The sequence below is a fragment of the Cyprinodon variegatus genome, unplaced genomic scaffold (assembly GCF_000732505.1).
Source record: "Cyprinodon variegatus isolate N-32 unplaced genomic scaffold, C_variegatus-1.0 Scaffold31, whole genome shotgun sequence".
NCBI classification, from domain to species: Eukaryota; Metazoa; Chordata; class Actinopteri; order Cyprinodontiformes; family Cyprinodontidae; genus Cyprinodon; species Cyprinodon variegatus.
This window is the reverse complement of record NW_015150484.1, coordinates 1,586,397-1,604,197: the sequence shown is the minus strand read 5'-3', so window position 1 is coordinate 1,604,197 and position 17,801 is coordinate 1,586,397. Positions and strand designations below refer to the sequence as shown.

The 17,801-nt window shown below is 40.1% G+C and overlaps 1 protein-coding gene across 1 annotated transcript in view; it reads left to right on the top strand.

Annotated features, from left to right (window-relative positions):
* The first annotated feature begins 635 nt into the window (after positions 1-635).
* The window catches only part of atrx (alpha thalassemia/mental retardation syndrome X-linked), a 48,743-nt gene continuing 31,577 nt past the window's right edge, over positions 636-17,801 (top strand). Inside the window, exons 1-24 of the mRNA XM_015400463.1 lie at positions 636-827; positions 2,883-2,944; positions 3,025-3,074; positions 3,157-3,266; positions 3,348-3,428; positions 3,553-3,662; positions 3,758-3,825; positions 5,936-8,106; positions 8,750-8,816; positions 9,571-9,704; positions 9,798-9,968; positions 10,044-10,161; positions 10,255-10,357; positions 10,815-10,997; positions 12,515-12,656; positions 12,744-12,853; positions 13,779-13,925; positions 14,018-14,195; positions 14,873-15,010; positions 15,092-15,267; positions 15,348-15,465; positions 16,206-16,336; positions 16,479-16,573; positions 16,755-16,837. Of these exons, the coding sequence (XP_015255949.1) occupies positions 2,924-2,944; positions 3,025-3,074; positions 3,157-3,266; positions 3,348-3,428; positions 3,553-3,662; positions 3,758-3,825; positions 5,936-8,106; positions 8,750-8,816; positions 9,571-9,704; positions 9,798-9,968; positions 10,044-10,161; positions 10,255-10,357; positions 10,815-10,997; positions 12,515-12,656; positions 12,744-12,853; positions 13,779-13,925; positions 14,018-14,195; positions 14,873-15,010; positions 15,092-15,267; positions 15,348-15,465; positions 16,206-16,336; positions 16,479-16,573; positions 16,755-16,837 (4,705 nt within the window). The 5' untranslated portion in view covers positions 636-827; positions 2,883-2,923. The remainder of the gene's footprint in view (positions 828-2,882; positions 2,945-3,024; positions 3,075-3,156; positions 3,267-3,347; positions 3,429-3,552; positions 3,663-3,757; positions 3,826-5,935; positions 8,107-8,749; positions 8,817-9,570; positions 9,705-9,797; positions 9,969-10,043; positions 10,162-10,254; positions 10,358-10,814; positions 10,998-12,514; positions 12,657-12,743; positions 12,854-13,778; positions 13,926-14,017; positions 14,196-14,872; positions 15,011-15,091; positions 15,268-15,347; positions 15,466-16,205; positions 16,337-16,478; positions 16,574-16,754; positions 16,838-17,801) is intronic.

Sequence of the window (17,801 nt, the reverse complement as noted above, 5' to 3'; positions counted from 1 at the left end):
TCCTCAAATAGAAGTCTGAGGCCGTCATAGTGCAGCCCAGGTTTAATAACGCGCACGTAGACTAGTTATACTTTCCAGGTAACTTCTAATTACATGCAGCTATAGTTTTATTTTGGCCAGAGGATTGCAACCTGTGTGATGTGAGGCACACCTATTTTTAGTGGCGTAGGAATACCATACATTCACATAATCATTCACATGTTTATGTGAATGTATAGTTAAAAAAAAAAACCTTTTTAAAAACATTGTTAAAAGATGGAAAAGTTTTATTGTTGACGTGTTTTTATACAATCAGATTTGCAGAGGGTTGACACTGTTGCTGTTTGTTCTGTTTACAAGCCAAACATGGCCTCAGCCAGACATCAACAATGAAGCCTACATGAAAGGTATAAGTCTGCATTATTGTAAAGAAAGTTGAGAGAACGTGTAAATGAAAGGGAAGTTTGCATTTATTAAAAACATGAATGAGAGAAGAAAATTAAAACGCAATATTTAGTTAGATGTTTTGGTATGAGCTTTGCTGTACTTTCAGAGGAAGTGTTTGCCTCCTTCTGGCTGAACCAATCACATCCTCCCATCCTCTGAAGCGGCCAGCCAATAGGAACGCTCGCACCGCTGATACTGGATGCGCCATTTTACTGCGTCCACACTCATCCGGCAAGATGGTCCCTTGCTTTGTTTCTTCTCACCGGAGTTATTTTGGCTTTTTGCCCTAAATTGTAGCTTCCACACCATCGAAATTAAGTGATTTGAATTGGACGGGGCTTCCTGGAGTAAGACCAAAACTCGGTACTGTCCGTCAGGAAATGACGATTGCTGAAAAGCAGGTATAGTCGTTGTTTGTACTGTTTGTTTTAGACAAGCCATCTTTGCATTGATTACTGTGGCGGCTTCGTTAGCAGCGAGCCGGGGCCATGGCAGCCTTCATGCTAGTTAGCACGCTAAGCTAGCCGAGCGCTAGCCGCGCAGCCGGCAATATCGATGTCTGCAGACATGGAGGTTTGCATGTTTACATTCTAACACCCGACATGTCACCGAAAACATACAAAATATATTAACTTAAATAATTAATTAATTTCATTTATTTGTACGTTGCTGTCGCTAGCTTAATGCTGCAAAGCATATCAAGTATGGATGCTACACGACAGTGCAGGGCGCGGATTTTTTCTTTTTCTTTTACCACGTTATATCCACATAAAGGATGCGAAGGCCTGCGTGCATGTCTGCATGCCCATGCAACGGAGCCAACATGCAATGCAATGGTAAAAAAAATGGTGCCAGCCCATTAGTGAAAGAAAATGAAGCTTTCAGGACCAAGCTGAGTGATAAACACGCACATTCAGTTGACGTCACGATGGTCAGGAGTTTCTGGGCTGTCAAAACTGAGAGTGTTTGGGATAAATAAACTGCGAACGACTGGAGAACAGGGAGCTAGGCCTTAACCGACATTTTATTTTTTTCTTAAAAATGACATTTTTTTGTTTTGCTTTCTTAAACTTGACAAGGTAACCTGTCACAGGAGACATTGCAACAAACCATGTAGCATCTTGATAAGCTACATTCATGGGACTTAAAGTTTGTATAGTTCTGGTTCTTAAGTACCTTTATTTGGTTTAATAAAGTGAATGTTTATGCTTTTACAGATTTTTGAATATTATAAATTGAAACTTATTTCTTTGCCAAGTTAGAGAAAGTAATTGGTTCCAACATCATCCAAGTTCATTGCTGTTGTTTACATAATAGAAATAGTTGATCACAAAACAGGCTTGGTATGGAAATGCAAATATCAAAGGATAAAAAAAGACACTTGGTAAGAGAAGATCGAGTTTATCTGAGACTAATGTGCAATGAGCAGAAAGTTATATGATTATTTTCTACAGGTTACAAATGGATGTTGTGAGGTAAAAACAAAACAACCTTCAGATACCTTTCCTCACAGGTACCAGGCATGAAAAACAACTACATGTCCTAAAGAAATTAGATAAAGGTACCAGAGGAATCGCAGTCTGTCATAATAAATACAAGGCCTCTGATTAGAGGATTAAGCGTATAGTTTCATCTGCTACTCATAAAAGAAGCAAAACAAAAAAAATACCATTACAGGATTACATCTGTGGCTGTTTTGTAAATCAGATAAGTGTAGTAGAATTGGTTTAAATTCCCTTAATGTCTTGGGTTATATTGTTTATTTGTAGAAAGTGAGACAAATCACAGCAGCTCTAGATGTGATAATAAAGGATCTACTCCACAGTTTTTAAGTTAATTTATCAATTCATTTTTTTGCCTAATGCAAAATGATGCCTACTTAACATTTTTATTAAATGTATTGTGGAATAATTTCATTCAGCGTCTTGTAAATGTCTATAGAATAATACAAGGTAACCGTATGTGTAATATCTGTTTTTGACTGGGAAAAATGAAATGAAATGAGATTTATTTTGAACATGATACAAATATAAAAAAATAAAATAGTGCACAGTAACAAGAAGTGCATAAAAAAGAAGAGAAAAATACATATATTTGTTTCAATTAACATATCATGCTCAAAAATGGGGTAGGAAGCATGAAAAGTTGCGCTTTGTTTTAATTCATCCAGTCTACATTTAGGTCTGTGTTAATACGAATTCATTTATCAGATCAATTCATCCATAAATTGCATATCCAACAGTGGTCTGTTAAGTAGGTCATTCCAATATAAGCTAAGGTGCTCATGCTAGTGTTAGGCTTGGTCTGACTGGATGTTTAGACATCGTTGGTCACTTTGGGCTTAGCAATGCTAACTAAAATTAAGCTTTTATTTAAGCGATTTGTTGTTGAGAGCATTAATGAAGCTTAATGATTATGGATTACCACAATGTTCGCTTAAAAATGTCTCTTTCCAGGTAAATTGAGTCTGACTTCTTCGGAATCAAACCTAGACCAAATGGGAGAGAAAGGAGAGGAGGTGAGGATGTTATTTCTAGGTTGGTACATGTTATACACACTGTTTTTAAACTGGTATAATAAATCATGGTGTGTCTGCAGCCTGGGAGCTCATCAGACAACATGAAACCATCTTCCTCTCACAGCAAGAGGTAAGGAGCTCACTTTCATTTCCAAATGTCTTCAGTGGATTACACAGATGCTGTACTAAAGTATCATGTCAATACAATTAAGGAAACCCACCAGTGTACCTAAGCACAAAGAACAGAAAGACTCAGATGCATCGACTGGCAGCGAAAATGAAGCTGCCAATTCTGACAGTAATACAGGCAGCGATTCTAAAGGTACGAGCTGGACAGTGCGAGTTAGCTCAAAGTCGAGGCAAATCTTTACGCCACTGATTTTGTTTTTGCTTGTTTTTTAAGGGACCTTAGTGATGAAACCGAGCGGAAATGAAAACAAAGGTGCCATGAAGCTAAGAGTGGATTTCAAACAGAAAAAACCAGGTGACCTTCTGATTTTATTCAAAGGTTTCAATAGTCTGATTATGTTAGAGATTCAAGCAGACCAAGTGTAAAGTAAATGAGAAAAAAATTGGTTTGGAGAGACAGTTTGTTTTGTTTGTGGCAGACGATACCCTGGAGAAGAAGGTTAACTGTACAGCCTGCGGGAAACAAGTAAACCAATTTCAGCGCAACTCTGTGTACGAGCATCCAATGCTCAAGGTTCTCATCTGCAAGGTATCAACATTATTTAGATTAGGTGTTCTTCTCAATAATATAGTTCGTTTTTTAGGTATTGCTGATCATTGTTTTTCTTTTTCTTTTTTCTGCAGTCATGTTATAAATACTACACAAGCGATGACATCGGCCGGGATTCAGATGGGATGGATGAGCAATGCAGGTGCGGACACCAACAAAACAATGATTTGTGGCATACTGAAGTAAAAGTAACCAAAAAAAAGAAAAAGTTTGCTATTATGTGGTGACGCAGGATAAATATTGAATATTTGTTTAAAAATTCCTTTAAGCTTATAAGCCCTGTTGCCATTGTAACTTTTCCTAAGACACATTTTCCTTCCACTCAACTTTATATGAATATCCTTGCATTAAATGCTCTTGTGGATGGTATGAGTAGCAGACTTTGCTCAGCGACTTGTGTAACTTTCTGAACTCAGGCTAAGGCTCCTTTCCGAATATCTCCAATTGTAGCTCCTAGCTCCTATCACTTCTACTTTTGTGGGGTTGCCAATAAGAACAATATCAAGGGTAGGAAAGGAGTTCCTGAGCTGAATTTGGACAGAGGCTTAAGCTTTATGGACGTCATTTTGCGACAGAAGCACACGTTTATAATCAAAATCAAGTTGGGACTACTTCAGCTACTAGGGGTGTAAATAATAATCGTTTTGTATCGATGCATCGATCCAACAGCCGACGATCCGATGCATCGACACGTCCGCAAGAGAATCGACTGATGTTTGTTTTTTTTTGTTTTTTTCTCCGGTCTATTTTTATCCATTTGCTCCTGGGTGTAATTCTCCCTCCCGTGCTACAGTGGCGCTAAATCTATTTTGCCCTCCTACCTCGCTTCCTGGTTATACTCTTACAGCAGTGTGTTACAGTGAGCTTGACACAGACATTTTTAAATTATGCTCAATATTGAAGCGTGGTCTGTGCTACACACTGTGGGTCTAGATACGGCCGAGGCGGCGAGGAAGTGGGGGCGAGTTTAGTCAGGCGACGGAGGGACATGAGGGCCAAAAAGAGCGGAGATCCAGGTGGAAAAAGGGTCCCAGCGTTCTCGCGCACCTTACTCTTCTAGCGGGTCAAACTTCACGAGGTGTTTTCCGCATTTTGGTCATAAAAACAAAACAAGCCGGCCTCTCGTCTGCGGCACTGTTTGAGGTCAGCTACAATTTGGGAGAGGTGCAGCGGAGCGTGTCTTAAGGGAGCGGTGACGTTTGGAGCCGAGGTATTGCATTGCACTGATTATGTGCAGTATTTTTTGATGCAACTTTTATTTCAAACTTGAAACTTTGTTTAGCCTGTAAGGTGTAAAAAAAATAAATAAAAATTAACCGATTAATCGAATCGTATCGTAAATAATCGAATCGTTGGGTCAGGAAATCGATACTGAATCGAATCGCCATGATGGATGTGATTTACACCCCTATCAGCTACAAAAAGCTGAAGTCACTCAAGTATAGCGATCGATTCAAGCTGTCTGTTATAAAAACAAAAACATATGAAGGTATGGGTATTAGCGATTGATACATTTTTGGCATGCTGATATTTAAAAACAAAAGAAAATTTTTTTTGTTTGTTTTTTGCTCGTGTACTTTCGCTGATTCAAAGGTGAGTTCAGCAGCCATACATTAAGATGGTATGGAGTGCATGCATTGCCTTTCCCTCCATTTTTTATACATTTTTATTCTTTTTTAATTTTATTTGTTAATAGATGTTTTGTATAAATCAAGATTTGTGATCGATTAGTCATTTTTGTTGTGTAAATGGAGGAAGACTGAGCAATATCAGCTCCAACAATCTTATCATAATCTATTAGGGATCGCTTAGACTGATGTCAAAATAATCGGTATTATCCTGAAAAGGTCAATATCTAACGTACATTTACATGTGTCCCACAGAGAACATGAGGAAATAACATATTTTTCTTAAACTATGTAAAGATGGCATGCTTATACATCCTGTCATGCAAAGGTTTGTGGGAAAAAAGCTCATATGTGTCAGATAGGATCAACTCGAAGTCCTGATGCTAACTAAACTGTCACTATCTGTATGATATAAACATTACAAATAAACAAGGGCGTTAAATGTTTGTGACATTAAGCTTTGTGAGGTTCACTTTCTGAAATTAGGATTTTATCTATGAATTCTTGGGGAAATATTCTTAGAGGGTTTGCGTTATGAATGATGCTAATTTGTTGCAAACGGAAATTTACCAAAAGGTTGCAGAAAGCAAGATGTCAACAAGTGTTTTATATTTGTGTCATCAGATGGTGTGCTGAGGGCGGGAAGCTCATCTGCTGTGACTACTGTAACAACGCCTTCTGCAAAAAGTGCATACTGCGAAACCTGGGCAGAAAGGAGCTGTCAAACATCACGGATGAGAACTCAAAGTGGCACTGCTATGTGTGCCGCTCTGACCCCCTGCAGGATCTGGTCGCCAGCTGCCAGAACATCATGCAGAGGAAGGAGGAAGCTGAGATGAAGCAGCGGAAAACGGAGAAAGCAGAGGAGCGGGAAGCGAGGAAGGAGAAGAAGAAGTCTCCTAAAGAGCAGAAAGCTGTTGCAAATGGGAAAGAGCACAACGAAGGCTTGGGGACCATGACCTTCTCTTATAAAAACCTGCAGATACCCAAAGATCAACTAAAAAAGGCAAAGAAGCTTGTAGAAACGACAACCGGTTTGAATAACACCTTCATTCAGTTCATCCAGCAGGCGGCCGACGACCAGGCAGACGCAAGCATCAGGTATCGACATTTGAAAGCCTTTAAGGCGGTGCTGACCGATCTGAGGAAAGCCCACAACGCTTTGGAGGAAGCTTTAAAGCCAGAGTTCAGAAAAATGGAGTTGCAGAACGGGATCGAAGGGCAACACGTGAGAAAGGCCGGCCCCGCTGTGGAAACCTCCGAGAACAATGAGATGGAGTGTGCCCCAGATCCGGTCCCTAGCGTGGATGGCGAGCGGCATGATGAAGTAAAGATGGAGGTGGAAGAAATGAAGGAGGGGACCAAGGAGCCGCCTGAGGAGAAGGATTTGGTGTGTAAATCTGGCAAAAGGACAAAGGTGAAGAAGGAGGTGGATGGTGACGCAGATTCAGATTGTAGAACACAAAATGAGGAGATTGTTGAAGAGCCGCCTAATGAGAAGGACATTTCAACAAAAGAGGCGTTCGAGGAACCATCCAGTAGAACGGAACAGGTCGATGAAGCAGAAACCATGGAGGAGGTAGTGACGGAGCAGCAGGACGGTAAGGCCAATGAAGTGTCTGATGACACTCAGACAGAGGAACGGCAAAGCGAAACAAGCCCGCCGCTAGTGGTAAAAACCGAGGTCGTTGACGGCCAACCGCTGTCCTCTGCTGAAGCGTCATTAGATCAGGACATCATGTCTGTGCCTCCTTCAGTTCCAGAGGAGCTTTTCCAGATGGTGGAGAGTCTCGCTGATTCCTCCATGCTCTCAAGGACCGACACCACTTCAGAGAAAGACGCAGACACAAAGTCAAAGGAGAATCCTCCAGAAACTCCTTGTCCCAAACCCAAAGTAAAGAACCTGATAGTCAAACTGACTCCAGTGCCGGTTGTTAAAAGTGGCGGGTCTAGGTCCTCCAAGTCTAAAAAAGGAGATGACCAGGAGCAGACCAGCAAGAGCAAGGATAAGGAAGATTCTGCTGCAGCAGAAGGGACAGACAGCCCACCGCCAACCCGCCGCTCCAGCAGAGTTAAGACCACTCCTTTACGGAAGCAAGGGGAAAACAAAGGCAAGAAAGACTCCTCTGATTCAGAGTCTGAGGAAGACGCCAAGGCCAAGCCTTCAAAGAAATCCAATAACACTAAAAAAAAGACTAACAGTTCAGAGAAAGTGTTGGAAGACTCTGATTCAGACGAAGTTCCTCCTGCTCTGCTGGAAAAAGCCACAAGAGGCGACAAAAGCACAGATGAGGAGCAGGAAAGCACAGCTGCCAAAAAGCGTCTGTTTAAATCAGAAACGTCCTCGAAGGACGAGAAGTTAACGAAACGCAAAAGGAAGTCCGAAAGCTCTGATTCAGACGGAGAGAATAAAAACAAGAAGACGACTAAGAAGAAGAAAAACTGCAGCTCGGACAACTCTGGGTCAGACTCAGACGCGGAGAAGGAGACCAAAACAAAAGCAACCGTGGCCAAGAGGAGATCTAGCCGTGTAAAGAAGCAAGAAGACGCAAAAGGGGAGGAGAAAAGCTCACCGGACAGGAAGGCTGCTGATCGGAAGCGTTCCTATGAAAAGAAGCGGAAGGGAAATAGCCCGAAAGTCGCCTCCAAGCTGCAGTCTTCATCTGAAGAAGAAGAAGAGGAGGAGGAGGAGGAGGCTGGCGGGGAATCCGGAGAAGATAGTGACCAGCAAAAGATCAAACCCATCGTGGAGGATAACTTGGTCGGAGGCAGCGGAGTCTTCCATCAGTCCTCTGGTAAACTTCTTAAGCAAGGCTGCGAGGCATCGGTTTTTATCAGAGGTGGAAAGGGTACAAAAAAATTGTCATTGAGTAAAAGTATCTTTACTTTGCCTAAATTCTACTCAGAGTAAAAGTTAAATTACCCATCTCAAAATTTACTCAAGTAAAAGTACGAAATTACTTCATTTAAAATGTAATTTGAGTAAAAGTTACTTGGTTACTTTGAGTTATTTAATGCAAAAAAAGGATGAGTCATTAATCGAATTGAGGGTAACTGCAAGGCAGGGCCACATAAAAATTTTTCACCATCAGTATTTTTTCTTTTTTTTTTACTCAGTAACGTGAGGGGGTTTTAAATGTAGCAAAGTAAAACTACTTGGGTTAAAATTTACTCGAGCAAAAGTAAAAATTACATATTTCAAAAACTACTCAGAAAATTACAAATTACTCATAAAAAGTACTCAATTACAGTAAGTTGAGTAAATGTGATTCATTACTTTCCACCCATGGTTTTTATTGACGTTAATCAATTAATAGATTCATATAGTCTGCTTCCCTCGGTCTCTGTAAGCTAAATAGTTGACATAAACAAAGCTCTGCATGAAAAGATGTTTACAAGATGTAAGAAAATGCTGCTGTTTGTGCTTTTATCCTCCAGGAGACGAGGTAGACACTAAAGAAGACTCGCAGGTGTTTGAAGACGACGACGACGACCCTGAGAACAGGTGAGCCACAAACCCTGGAAAGGGATTTGCGGAAGATGTTGGAGACAATAATTATTCATCACTTTATCACCGTTCAATAAATAATCAATAAAATGCATGGGGGTGTTGTAACCGTGATGATCTGGAGGTAGTCCAGGGGATGTGGTTACTTTAGCAAATCACTGCTGGATGACACTGACTAGCGAGGAGAAAAGGCTTCTGCTTCATTCAGTCACCCCTAAAAAACCAATCCGCTGCTTCTAGAGGTTAGAGTTTAATGGCAAACTCTGGACTTTGTCCATTAGGTTTAATTTGCTGCTTGGACCTTGATGCTAAAAATTACCCTGTTGCAGCATTCTGCAATATTTCACTGATCGAAGTCATTTAACACCATGCAGCTAAGCCCAGCTTATATATAGATGCTAATTTAATGAAGTTGTAACTCTCTGCTTTCAGTTCGAGTTTTGCGAGGTTGTGTTAACGATATGATAATTCTGTCTTTAATTCTTATTTAATGGTAATAAAATCAGCTTAGTGTACAACTGGGATGTTGCTACCACCTATTTTTCCCTGAAATGTAAAACTGTTATCTAAATGTCAAATTATGATAAGAGTTTTAGGTAGTCATGTGACTTCTATAAAGTTCAGGTACTGCTTTAGAAATGACACATTTAAATTGAAACAGTGTCGGCCATTCAATAAAACCTCTAATTTCATTTCTTTGTGATCTGTTATTTAGTTTTCTGATTTTTTTTTTCTTCTTTATATCTTAAAGAATTGCAAAGAAAATGCTCCTCGCACAAATAAAGTCCAGTTACTCTTCAGGAGCAGAAAGCTCCTCTGACAATGAAGGGGAAGACGTGAAAGACAAGTCCTCTAAGAGACCTAAAAAGGAGGAGGAAGAGGAAGGTAAGTTTGAAATATTAAAGTAACATTCAATGAGGCCCCTCGTCTGCTTCCCTTTTTTGGATTTTTTAATGATTTACTTTCCGCCCCTGAAAGATGACATGGTTACAGAAGACTCTGAGTCCGATGTTGAAGTGAAGAAGCCTGGCAAACGTCACAAACTGCTCCGCCACAAGCTCTCCCTGAGTGAGGCGGAATCTGGGGACGAGAAAGACTCGGGCAAGGAGAAAAAGGCCAAGGGGAGCAAGAAAAAATCTGCACGTAAAGGTACATTTGGGACTTTATTTAAATGATTTCCCCATTAAGAAAACCAGCACATGACTCTGTTGCTTTGCTCTGCAGCAGTTGGCAGCGATGACTCTGAAGACACTGACTTCAAGGACTCTGAGTCTAGTTCAGAATCGGGGATGAGTGAAGAGGTCAGCGACTCAGGGAAGGAGAACAAGCGCAGAAAGACCAGGTGAGAAGGCAGGATCCTGTCGGTAGCAGACATTTGCTTTCAGTTAATGAAACGCGGACAAAAACAAACGCGCTTCTTGTTTTGTTTCTGTAGATCTGCGAAGAAGAAGGAAGACGAGAATCAGAGAAGTTATAAGCAACAGAAAAAGAAGCGACGCAGGATCAAAGTTCAGGACGACTCTTCCAGCAATGAGAAGGTTTGTTTAATTCAGCTTTTCACAAAAACATGAGGACTATATGTATTTTTCTTAAACTATGTGAGGATTTGTGTGCTTATACATCCTGTCATGCAAAGGATTGTGGGAAAACAAAGCTCTCAATAAGAAGGATCCTGCGTCCACTTCTTACCTCCTTGCATCTTACCAGCACTATTCAGCCAGCATTGTGGCGTCTGCTTTGGTTTAAGTGTTCCTGGAGATTTTTAGCATCCAGAAGGAAGCAGAAATGAGCAGAAACTTTGTGATCATCATGTAGGTTGAAGTTTACTAGTCAAACCATGCAAGCTTCTAAAAGCTATTTAAACTTCCCCCTGCAGCATATTTGGGGAGTTATTGGAGGCTATAAACGAAACTTGGGGTTTGATAATCATGAGAGCATCTCTGTTCACCTGAGGGCTGAGGATCAAAGAGCTGAACCTAATGTGCATTTTCACAGAGTGGAGAGGAAGGAGGTGAGAGCGAAGGGCAAGAAGGAGACGGAACCAAAGGCCGGAAGAAGCTCCGCAAAATCCTGAAGGACGACAAGTTGAGGACCGAGACCAGAGACGCTCTGAAGGAGGAGGAGGAGAGGAGGAAACGCATCGCAGAGCGAGAGGCGCTCAGGCAGAAACTGAGAGAGGTAGACTTTATAATCATACTGATGTTTAAACGCAATATGTGAACCGATACATTTACTGTAGCTAATCAGAAAACGGCTAGGGGGCCATACAATTCTGTCATTATATTAACAGGTCTGATAGACGAGTATGGCGTAGTGATCAAGCCACAGACCTGAGCCCGCATTTACCGGTCTGAATACTGGTTCACAGCACTGTTCCAGTGGTTTAAGTCATTTTATATTTGATTTTAAATTGGTATTAATAAGAAACTCGTTTTTTTTTTCCTTTTATTTACTGATTGACCTGTTCTTAGATTTTTTTTATTTAATTATTTTTTTAAAGCCAATAATTATATATGTTTTCTTTTGTTCTTTAAAAATTTATATTAAACTATTGAAATACTTGTTGGTACTGATACCAAATAAAAAAAAAAATGTATGGAAGCTAACAAAAATCCTATAATTATCACCTATTATCATAAGTCATAATAAATAACATACATATAAATATACCATTATGTCAGTAGGTCCCTGTAATTATTACAAACTGTTCCTTTAAATTGGGTTTAATGGTTTTCAGAAGCACCTAAATTAAAGATTTAACACGTCTGGTTACGGTAAAGTCTTAGTAAAAAACTATCTTGTTGTATTTAAAGCTTGAATTTCGTTCTTGTTCTGATGATTTTTTTTAAAAGACTTTAGCGCTTTAACCGTTCTGGTTGTTTAAAGGAATAGTTTGAGTTTATAGATAAATATATAAACAAAAACTAAAGAAATGCTAGACATTAGAATAAAAGAATAAAATAAAATTGTAAACTTAAAAAAAAAAAAATTTGACCTTGGTAAAAAAAAACAAAAAAAAAACATTTGAAGCTGTAATAAGAGTTTTCAAAACGAATTAAAACAAACCAAATTTTGAGGTCTAGTTTTTTGGTTTCCTTTCTTGCGCTGTTCCGCATCACGCCAGCAGATGGCAGTGCGGCAGTCGGTCATTTGTTTTGCTGCAGCCGTCTTTCATTATTATAGATTTTTTTTTTTTTATTTATTCATCTTTATTTTCAAAGACTAAACAAGCCAACAGATATTAAAATGAATTCAAAATAGAATAGAACAGAAATCAGAAATCAAACCTAAAAAAACGAATGAAAATTTCAAAACTGTTTTAACCTTAAAGAAAAGCGGATCAATCATTAAGAGCAGCGAATGGCTCATCAGAAGGACTCAACATTTAACTGTTAGTCCAGTTTAAGACGCTGCAAACTAAAAAAAAAAAAAAGTTAATATCTGTGGCTTTTAACTCTCTGTTAGAGACATTAAACCTCTGCACTTTCATAGATCAGTTTGTGTGTTGCTGATTTACTGTCCTTGATGTAGCTTGGGTAAAGTTACTGCTAGCCATATCCTGGTCTGCTGATGGCTACACAGTCTGAACAGCCTCTCCATTAATCGCCTCTGTAACCTCCTTTATGATTACCTTCATGGTACAAATACCTTTATTTAAAAAATGTAATTCTAATCTTCATCCAATGTGTCTCCAGGTTGTGGTTGTAGAGGAAGCATCCCAGATGGTCTGCCCCATCACCACCAAGCTGGTATTGGATGAAGATGAAGAGACCAAGGAGCCACTCGTTCAGGTCCACAGGAGCCTTGTAACAAAACTCAAGCCTCATCAGGTTGATGGTTAGTGACTTAATCCAGAACCAAAGGAAGAGATTCAGACCAACTGAGAACGATTTCCACTCAGACGGGCTTTGTGTTTGCTTTCAGGTGTTCAGTTTATGTGGGACTGCTGCTGTGAGTCTGTGAAAAAGATTCAGAAATCTGCAGGTTCTGGCTGCATCCTGGCTCACTGCATGGGTCTAGGAAAAACTCTGCAGGTAAGAGATGGCTTCACCGTTTTCACTGTAATTCAGCCTTCCTGCTCAGATTGTACATTTTACTAAAACTGTATGGAAGCTGAGTAGAAAGAGTTTTTGCAAACCAAAAACTGATTGAGACCTCCTTATACTGATTACATTGTTTTAAAATAAAATCCAGGGGCGTGTTTCGGTGGCGCAAGGGTTAGCTCGCACTACTCATGTAAAAAGGCCTTAGTCCTCGACGTGGCCAACCTGGGATTGAATCAGACCTGTGGTCCTTTGCCACTCTCTCTCGTATCCCCTTTCCTGTCAGCCCACTGTACAAAAAAGGAGCCACTAGTGCTGTAAAAACCTAAAAAAAAAATAATCTGTTCCAACAAACACATTACAGCACCGCATAAAGTGCTTTTCATGATGGAGAGACTCCTAAAAAAAAAACAGTACTAGAACTGTTACTAACACATTTTAATGTTGAATATTAGTCTGGTTTAGCGGAGGGCATAATGTGAGAAAATAAAATAGCCTTGATCATCCTGCTAAAGTACTCGGTCGTTTAGATACTGTCACAGTTGATGTGTCTCACACACAGAAAGGCTTTTTACTAAAAGTTCCCCCAATTCCAATATATGCAGATTTCCAAGCCTAGGATTTTTTTGGGGTGTTTTAATAGAAGCCGCAAAAAAATATTTATTTGTACAAATTGGAATAAACCAGATTCTGAGCATAAATAATAAAAAAGATTAAATGTATCTGTCATTTACGGTCCAGCTTTTCTAATCAGCCAGCTGCTGCACTGAAACCTTTTCAAGTCATTTCTAGAGTTTGGTTTTTCTTATCACGTTGCCGCATATTTCAGACGCATGACAGATTCCTCTGATAGGTGAATTGTTATCTCCAAAGCTGTAATGTGTCCTTTTTTAACTTTTCCCATGTTGGCCTGTAGGTGGTGACATTCCTCCACACCCTGCTGCTCTGTGAGAAGCTTGACTTCAGCACAGCTCTGGTGGTTTGTCCTCTCAACACTGTCCTTAACTGGCTCAATGAGTTCGAGAAATGGCAGGAGGGACTGAAGGATGAGGAGAGCTTGGAGGTAAGAAATAGTCCTGTTCTTTATTTCACTCCCTTTTCAGCGTCAGTGGTTAAAAAAAACATGTTTTTTTTTTTTGTTTTTTTTTTCTCCAGGTAACGGAGCTTGCTACGGTCAAGAGGCCGCAGGAGCGTGCGTACGCCCTCCAGCAGTGGCAGGAGTCGGGCGGCGTTATGATCATGGGTTATGAGATGTACAGAAATCTTACGCACGGCCGAAACATCAAGAGCAAGAAGCTAAAAGAGACGTTTCAGAAAACCCTCGTAGATCCAGGTACAGTTTTAGCACACAGTATCAGAGTAGTGTTGATATGTCCTTCCTTCAGGTCTGCTCTGCCTGATTTACTGGTATTAATTGGAGGAAGAGCGCTGATTGGGATAGAGCTGAAATCAGATTTCACTATCAGCTCCACTGTCTGAATAAACCACTAATGATGGAATCCCTTTTAAAAACCACCTGAATGCTTAACCAGCAGAAACTCTGATTTTGACCAGAAAATACCTGAACTACAGCTTTAATAGAAGAGGTCAATTTGATAAGAAACTTTAAGAAAAAATGCAACAGAGTTATTTTTCATTAAAAAAGCCTTCCCATCTAAAAAATAGACAAAGTACAACAAAAGTAAAATGGTCATAATGTTCAAACTGCTGGCTGCCTTTAGTATCCAGCCTCAGGTCAGCTCTAATGTTCTGATCTAATAATAAATAAACACATCTTTTAACGAAAACATTCAGATTATTTTGTTTCATGTGTGAAATTTCAACCATTTATAGAAAATAATCTACATTTAGAGATTAATCTGCAGGTTTAAATTAAAATAAAGTTTCCCTTTTGTCCAATTTGTTTGCTGGAGCAAAAAACCAAAAGACATTCTGCAATCTGATGTTTGGTTTGTTTATGTTTTGTTGATCTTACATGTGTAAAGCTGCTGATATTTGTTTTCACGGTAGGTCCAGACTTGGTGATCTGTGACGAAGGCCACATCCTGAAGAACGAGGCGTCCGCCGTCTCCAAAGCAATGAACTCCATCAAGACGAGGAGGAGGATTGTGCTGACTGGAACGCCTCTGCAGAATAACCTTATTGAATGTGAGCCTCTTTGGTTTCTTTAGAAGAAAATTTGAGAATTTTTTTTTTATTTAATGTTTTAATGATGTGTCCTCTTAACAGACCACTGCATGGTGAACTTTATAAAGGAGAACCTGCTTGGATCCGTCAAAGAGTTCAGAAACCGCTTCATTAACCCCATTCAGAATGGCCAGTGTGCCGACTCTACGCCGCATGACGTCCGGATTATGAAGAAGAGGGCACACATCCTTTATGAGATGCTGGCCGGCTGCGTCCAGGTGAAAAGTCGACTCTGCTCCGATTTTCTTCTTCCATTTTTGTCTCTTTTGATAACATTTTTGTATCTGCTCCGTCTCAGAGAAAAGATTACTCGGCGCTCACAAAGTTCCTTCCGCCTAAACACGAGTACGTGCTGTCGGTCAGAATAACGCCGCTCCAATGTAAACTCTACCGACATTACCTGGAGCACTTTACAGGTGAGAACCGTGCTTAAAGCTGCTGGATGCTCTGGTACCGTTTGATCCAAATGTCCGACAGCAGTTTCTAATAAGTCCCCTTTACCTGATGACTTAGAGGGAATCAAAGACAAGTACCTCTGAGCTCCATTTTTTATTTTTTTGTTGTCATGAATCACGCTACTTAGTGGACTTCCCTGTCATAAAGTGGCCCGGGTCGTGTGCGCGTGTAGAGGCAGCTGGCTCTGTGCTACAGGCAGGTTTTAAGCCCAGTTTCCCACGTTTCTTCCTAATGAAGAGCTCTGGGAGAGAAATCTAGCTGAAGAAGGGGCCAGAGGTTTTCCACCTAGACCAAAAACAAAGAACATTACAGCTTTGGTGTGTTTTTACGGGGGGGGTCTGTGGTATGCGGCCTCCCTCATTAGGCTGAGGTGTCCACAGTGCTGATGTTGTGGCTGTGGAACCTTCTCAGTGGGGTCTTGTGACACTTCTAGCTGTAAAATGATCTTTTTTTCCCCCTAACACCTCAGGGTAATGTCTTGCTACTTGAGGTCACCGCTGGCCGTTCTGTGACATCGATGAAAGGGAAAGATCAAAACTAGGATAGAAGTATTGTTTTCATGGTTTGAAGTCAGAGCGGCTTTAAATTGAGCGGTGCGAGAGGCTGGAAGCTGAAGGTTTTCCTTTGCTTGGGAAGACATTTGGAGCGTGCTGCTTGTGAGATGAACACACATCCATCTTCCTTCTTGCGTTTGTTACAGGTGTGGGAAACGCTCTGGAAGGAGGCCGGGGCCGAGCAGGAACGAAGCTGTTCCAGGATTTCCAGATGCTCAGCAGAATCTGGACCCATCCCTGGTGCCTTCAGCTGGACTACATCAGCAAAGAAAACAGGGTATGGCTGGGAAAGGAAGAGCAATGAATATATCTATGAAAAGCTTGGAGTGCATGGGTGTGAATCACACACACACACACAGTAGGGCAGCAATTAAAAAATTTCTGTTTTTCAGCGCCTCTAAAGTCTCTTTTTGGTTCAGGGCTTCTTTGACGAGGACAGCATGGATGAATTCATCGCTTCGGAGACGGAAGAATCCTCCATGAGTATGACCTCAGAGGACGAGAAGACCAAAAAGTAACGCCAGCCTTACTTTTACTTTTGTGTCACATTTGTTGGGTTAAAGAAAAAAAAGCATGCCATCTTTGGATTGCATAGGTTTTGTGTATGATTTTTATCAGTCTTTTCTGTGGTTGTTCGCCTATTTTACACTTTAACTCATCGATGTCTGTGGCCTCTGTATTTTGCAACCCATTAGTCAGATTGAGAGCACAGCCTTTGGGCCAAAGGAGCACCTCTATGCTTCTCCTATCTGCCTTTCTGTTGTAGATTTGCTGCTGTGTTTGGGATCATTGTTCTCTTGCATGATCAAAACCTGGTCAGCTTTTAACGGTTGGGCAGATGACCTCACATTCAACTAAAGAATACCTGAAATACAGAGTTCATGTTGACCTAATAGCAACAGCCTAAATCTGCAAGTCTTAAATCACTATAATAGCACTATGTCACCATAGCAACGAGCAAACCAGTTTTTTTCAGATCAGCTGACTTCTAAAGGTGAAAAAGCTGTCAAAGAAAAAACTTTTGATGAATGAAGAGGAGGAGAGCAAAGGAGAACAGGAAATGCCACAAGGCTGCGCTATTAGCACATTAAATAACTGTAAGCTGTTTATTTTAGTTTTAATAACAGCTTTCTTTTATCCTTACATAATTAGAATAAATTAGGTTCTACTTAATTAAATGCAATTAAATTAAAATCATCTTAGTGACAAAATAAACTTTAACATGTAAGCACATCAATGCAAATATAAATGTATTTTAACCCAATATTTGGATTATTTAACCATCAGGTTGACAGTTATAGTCCTTTAGCTTTTATAAACCCCGGATATTTTATACAACTACTTCAATAGGAAGTTTGAAAAATGCGCAAAGACTCATTATAGCACAGTTTTTCTTTGAATTTGGTAAAGAAATAGATCAACATGGCATACATTACAGCCTTTAAGATGTTAACGTTTGCTATGAGAAGAATTTAAAGTTAACTTCCTAAACTGAACAGAAGAGTTTGTTTTTAGGTTGGAACTTCAAGGTTCAACACAGTGTAAAGCAGCTTGTGCGTCAGATTTACGGGTGTACTAGAAACAATGAATACAAGGTTCCCTGTTGGGACTTTATTGAAAAAAGTGATTAACTATGTTAGTTTATTTAAACCAGTTAAAAAACCTGAAATCTTATTCAGTCTGATCAGTGCACTGCTGGGTGCTGATGAATGTTGTTTATGACTATGAGTTTGTGGGGCTCT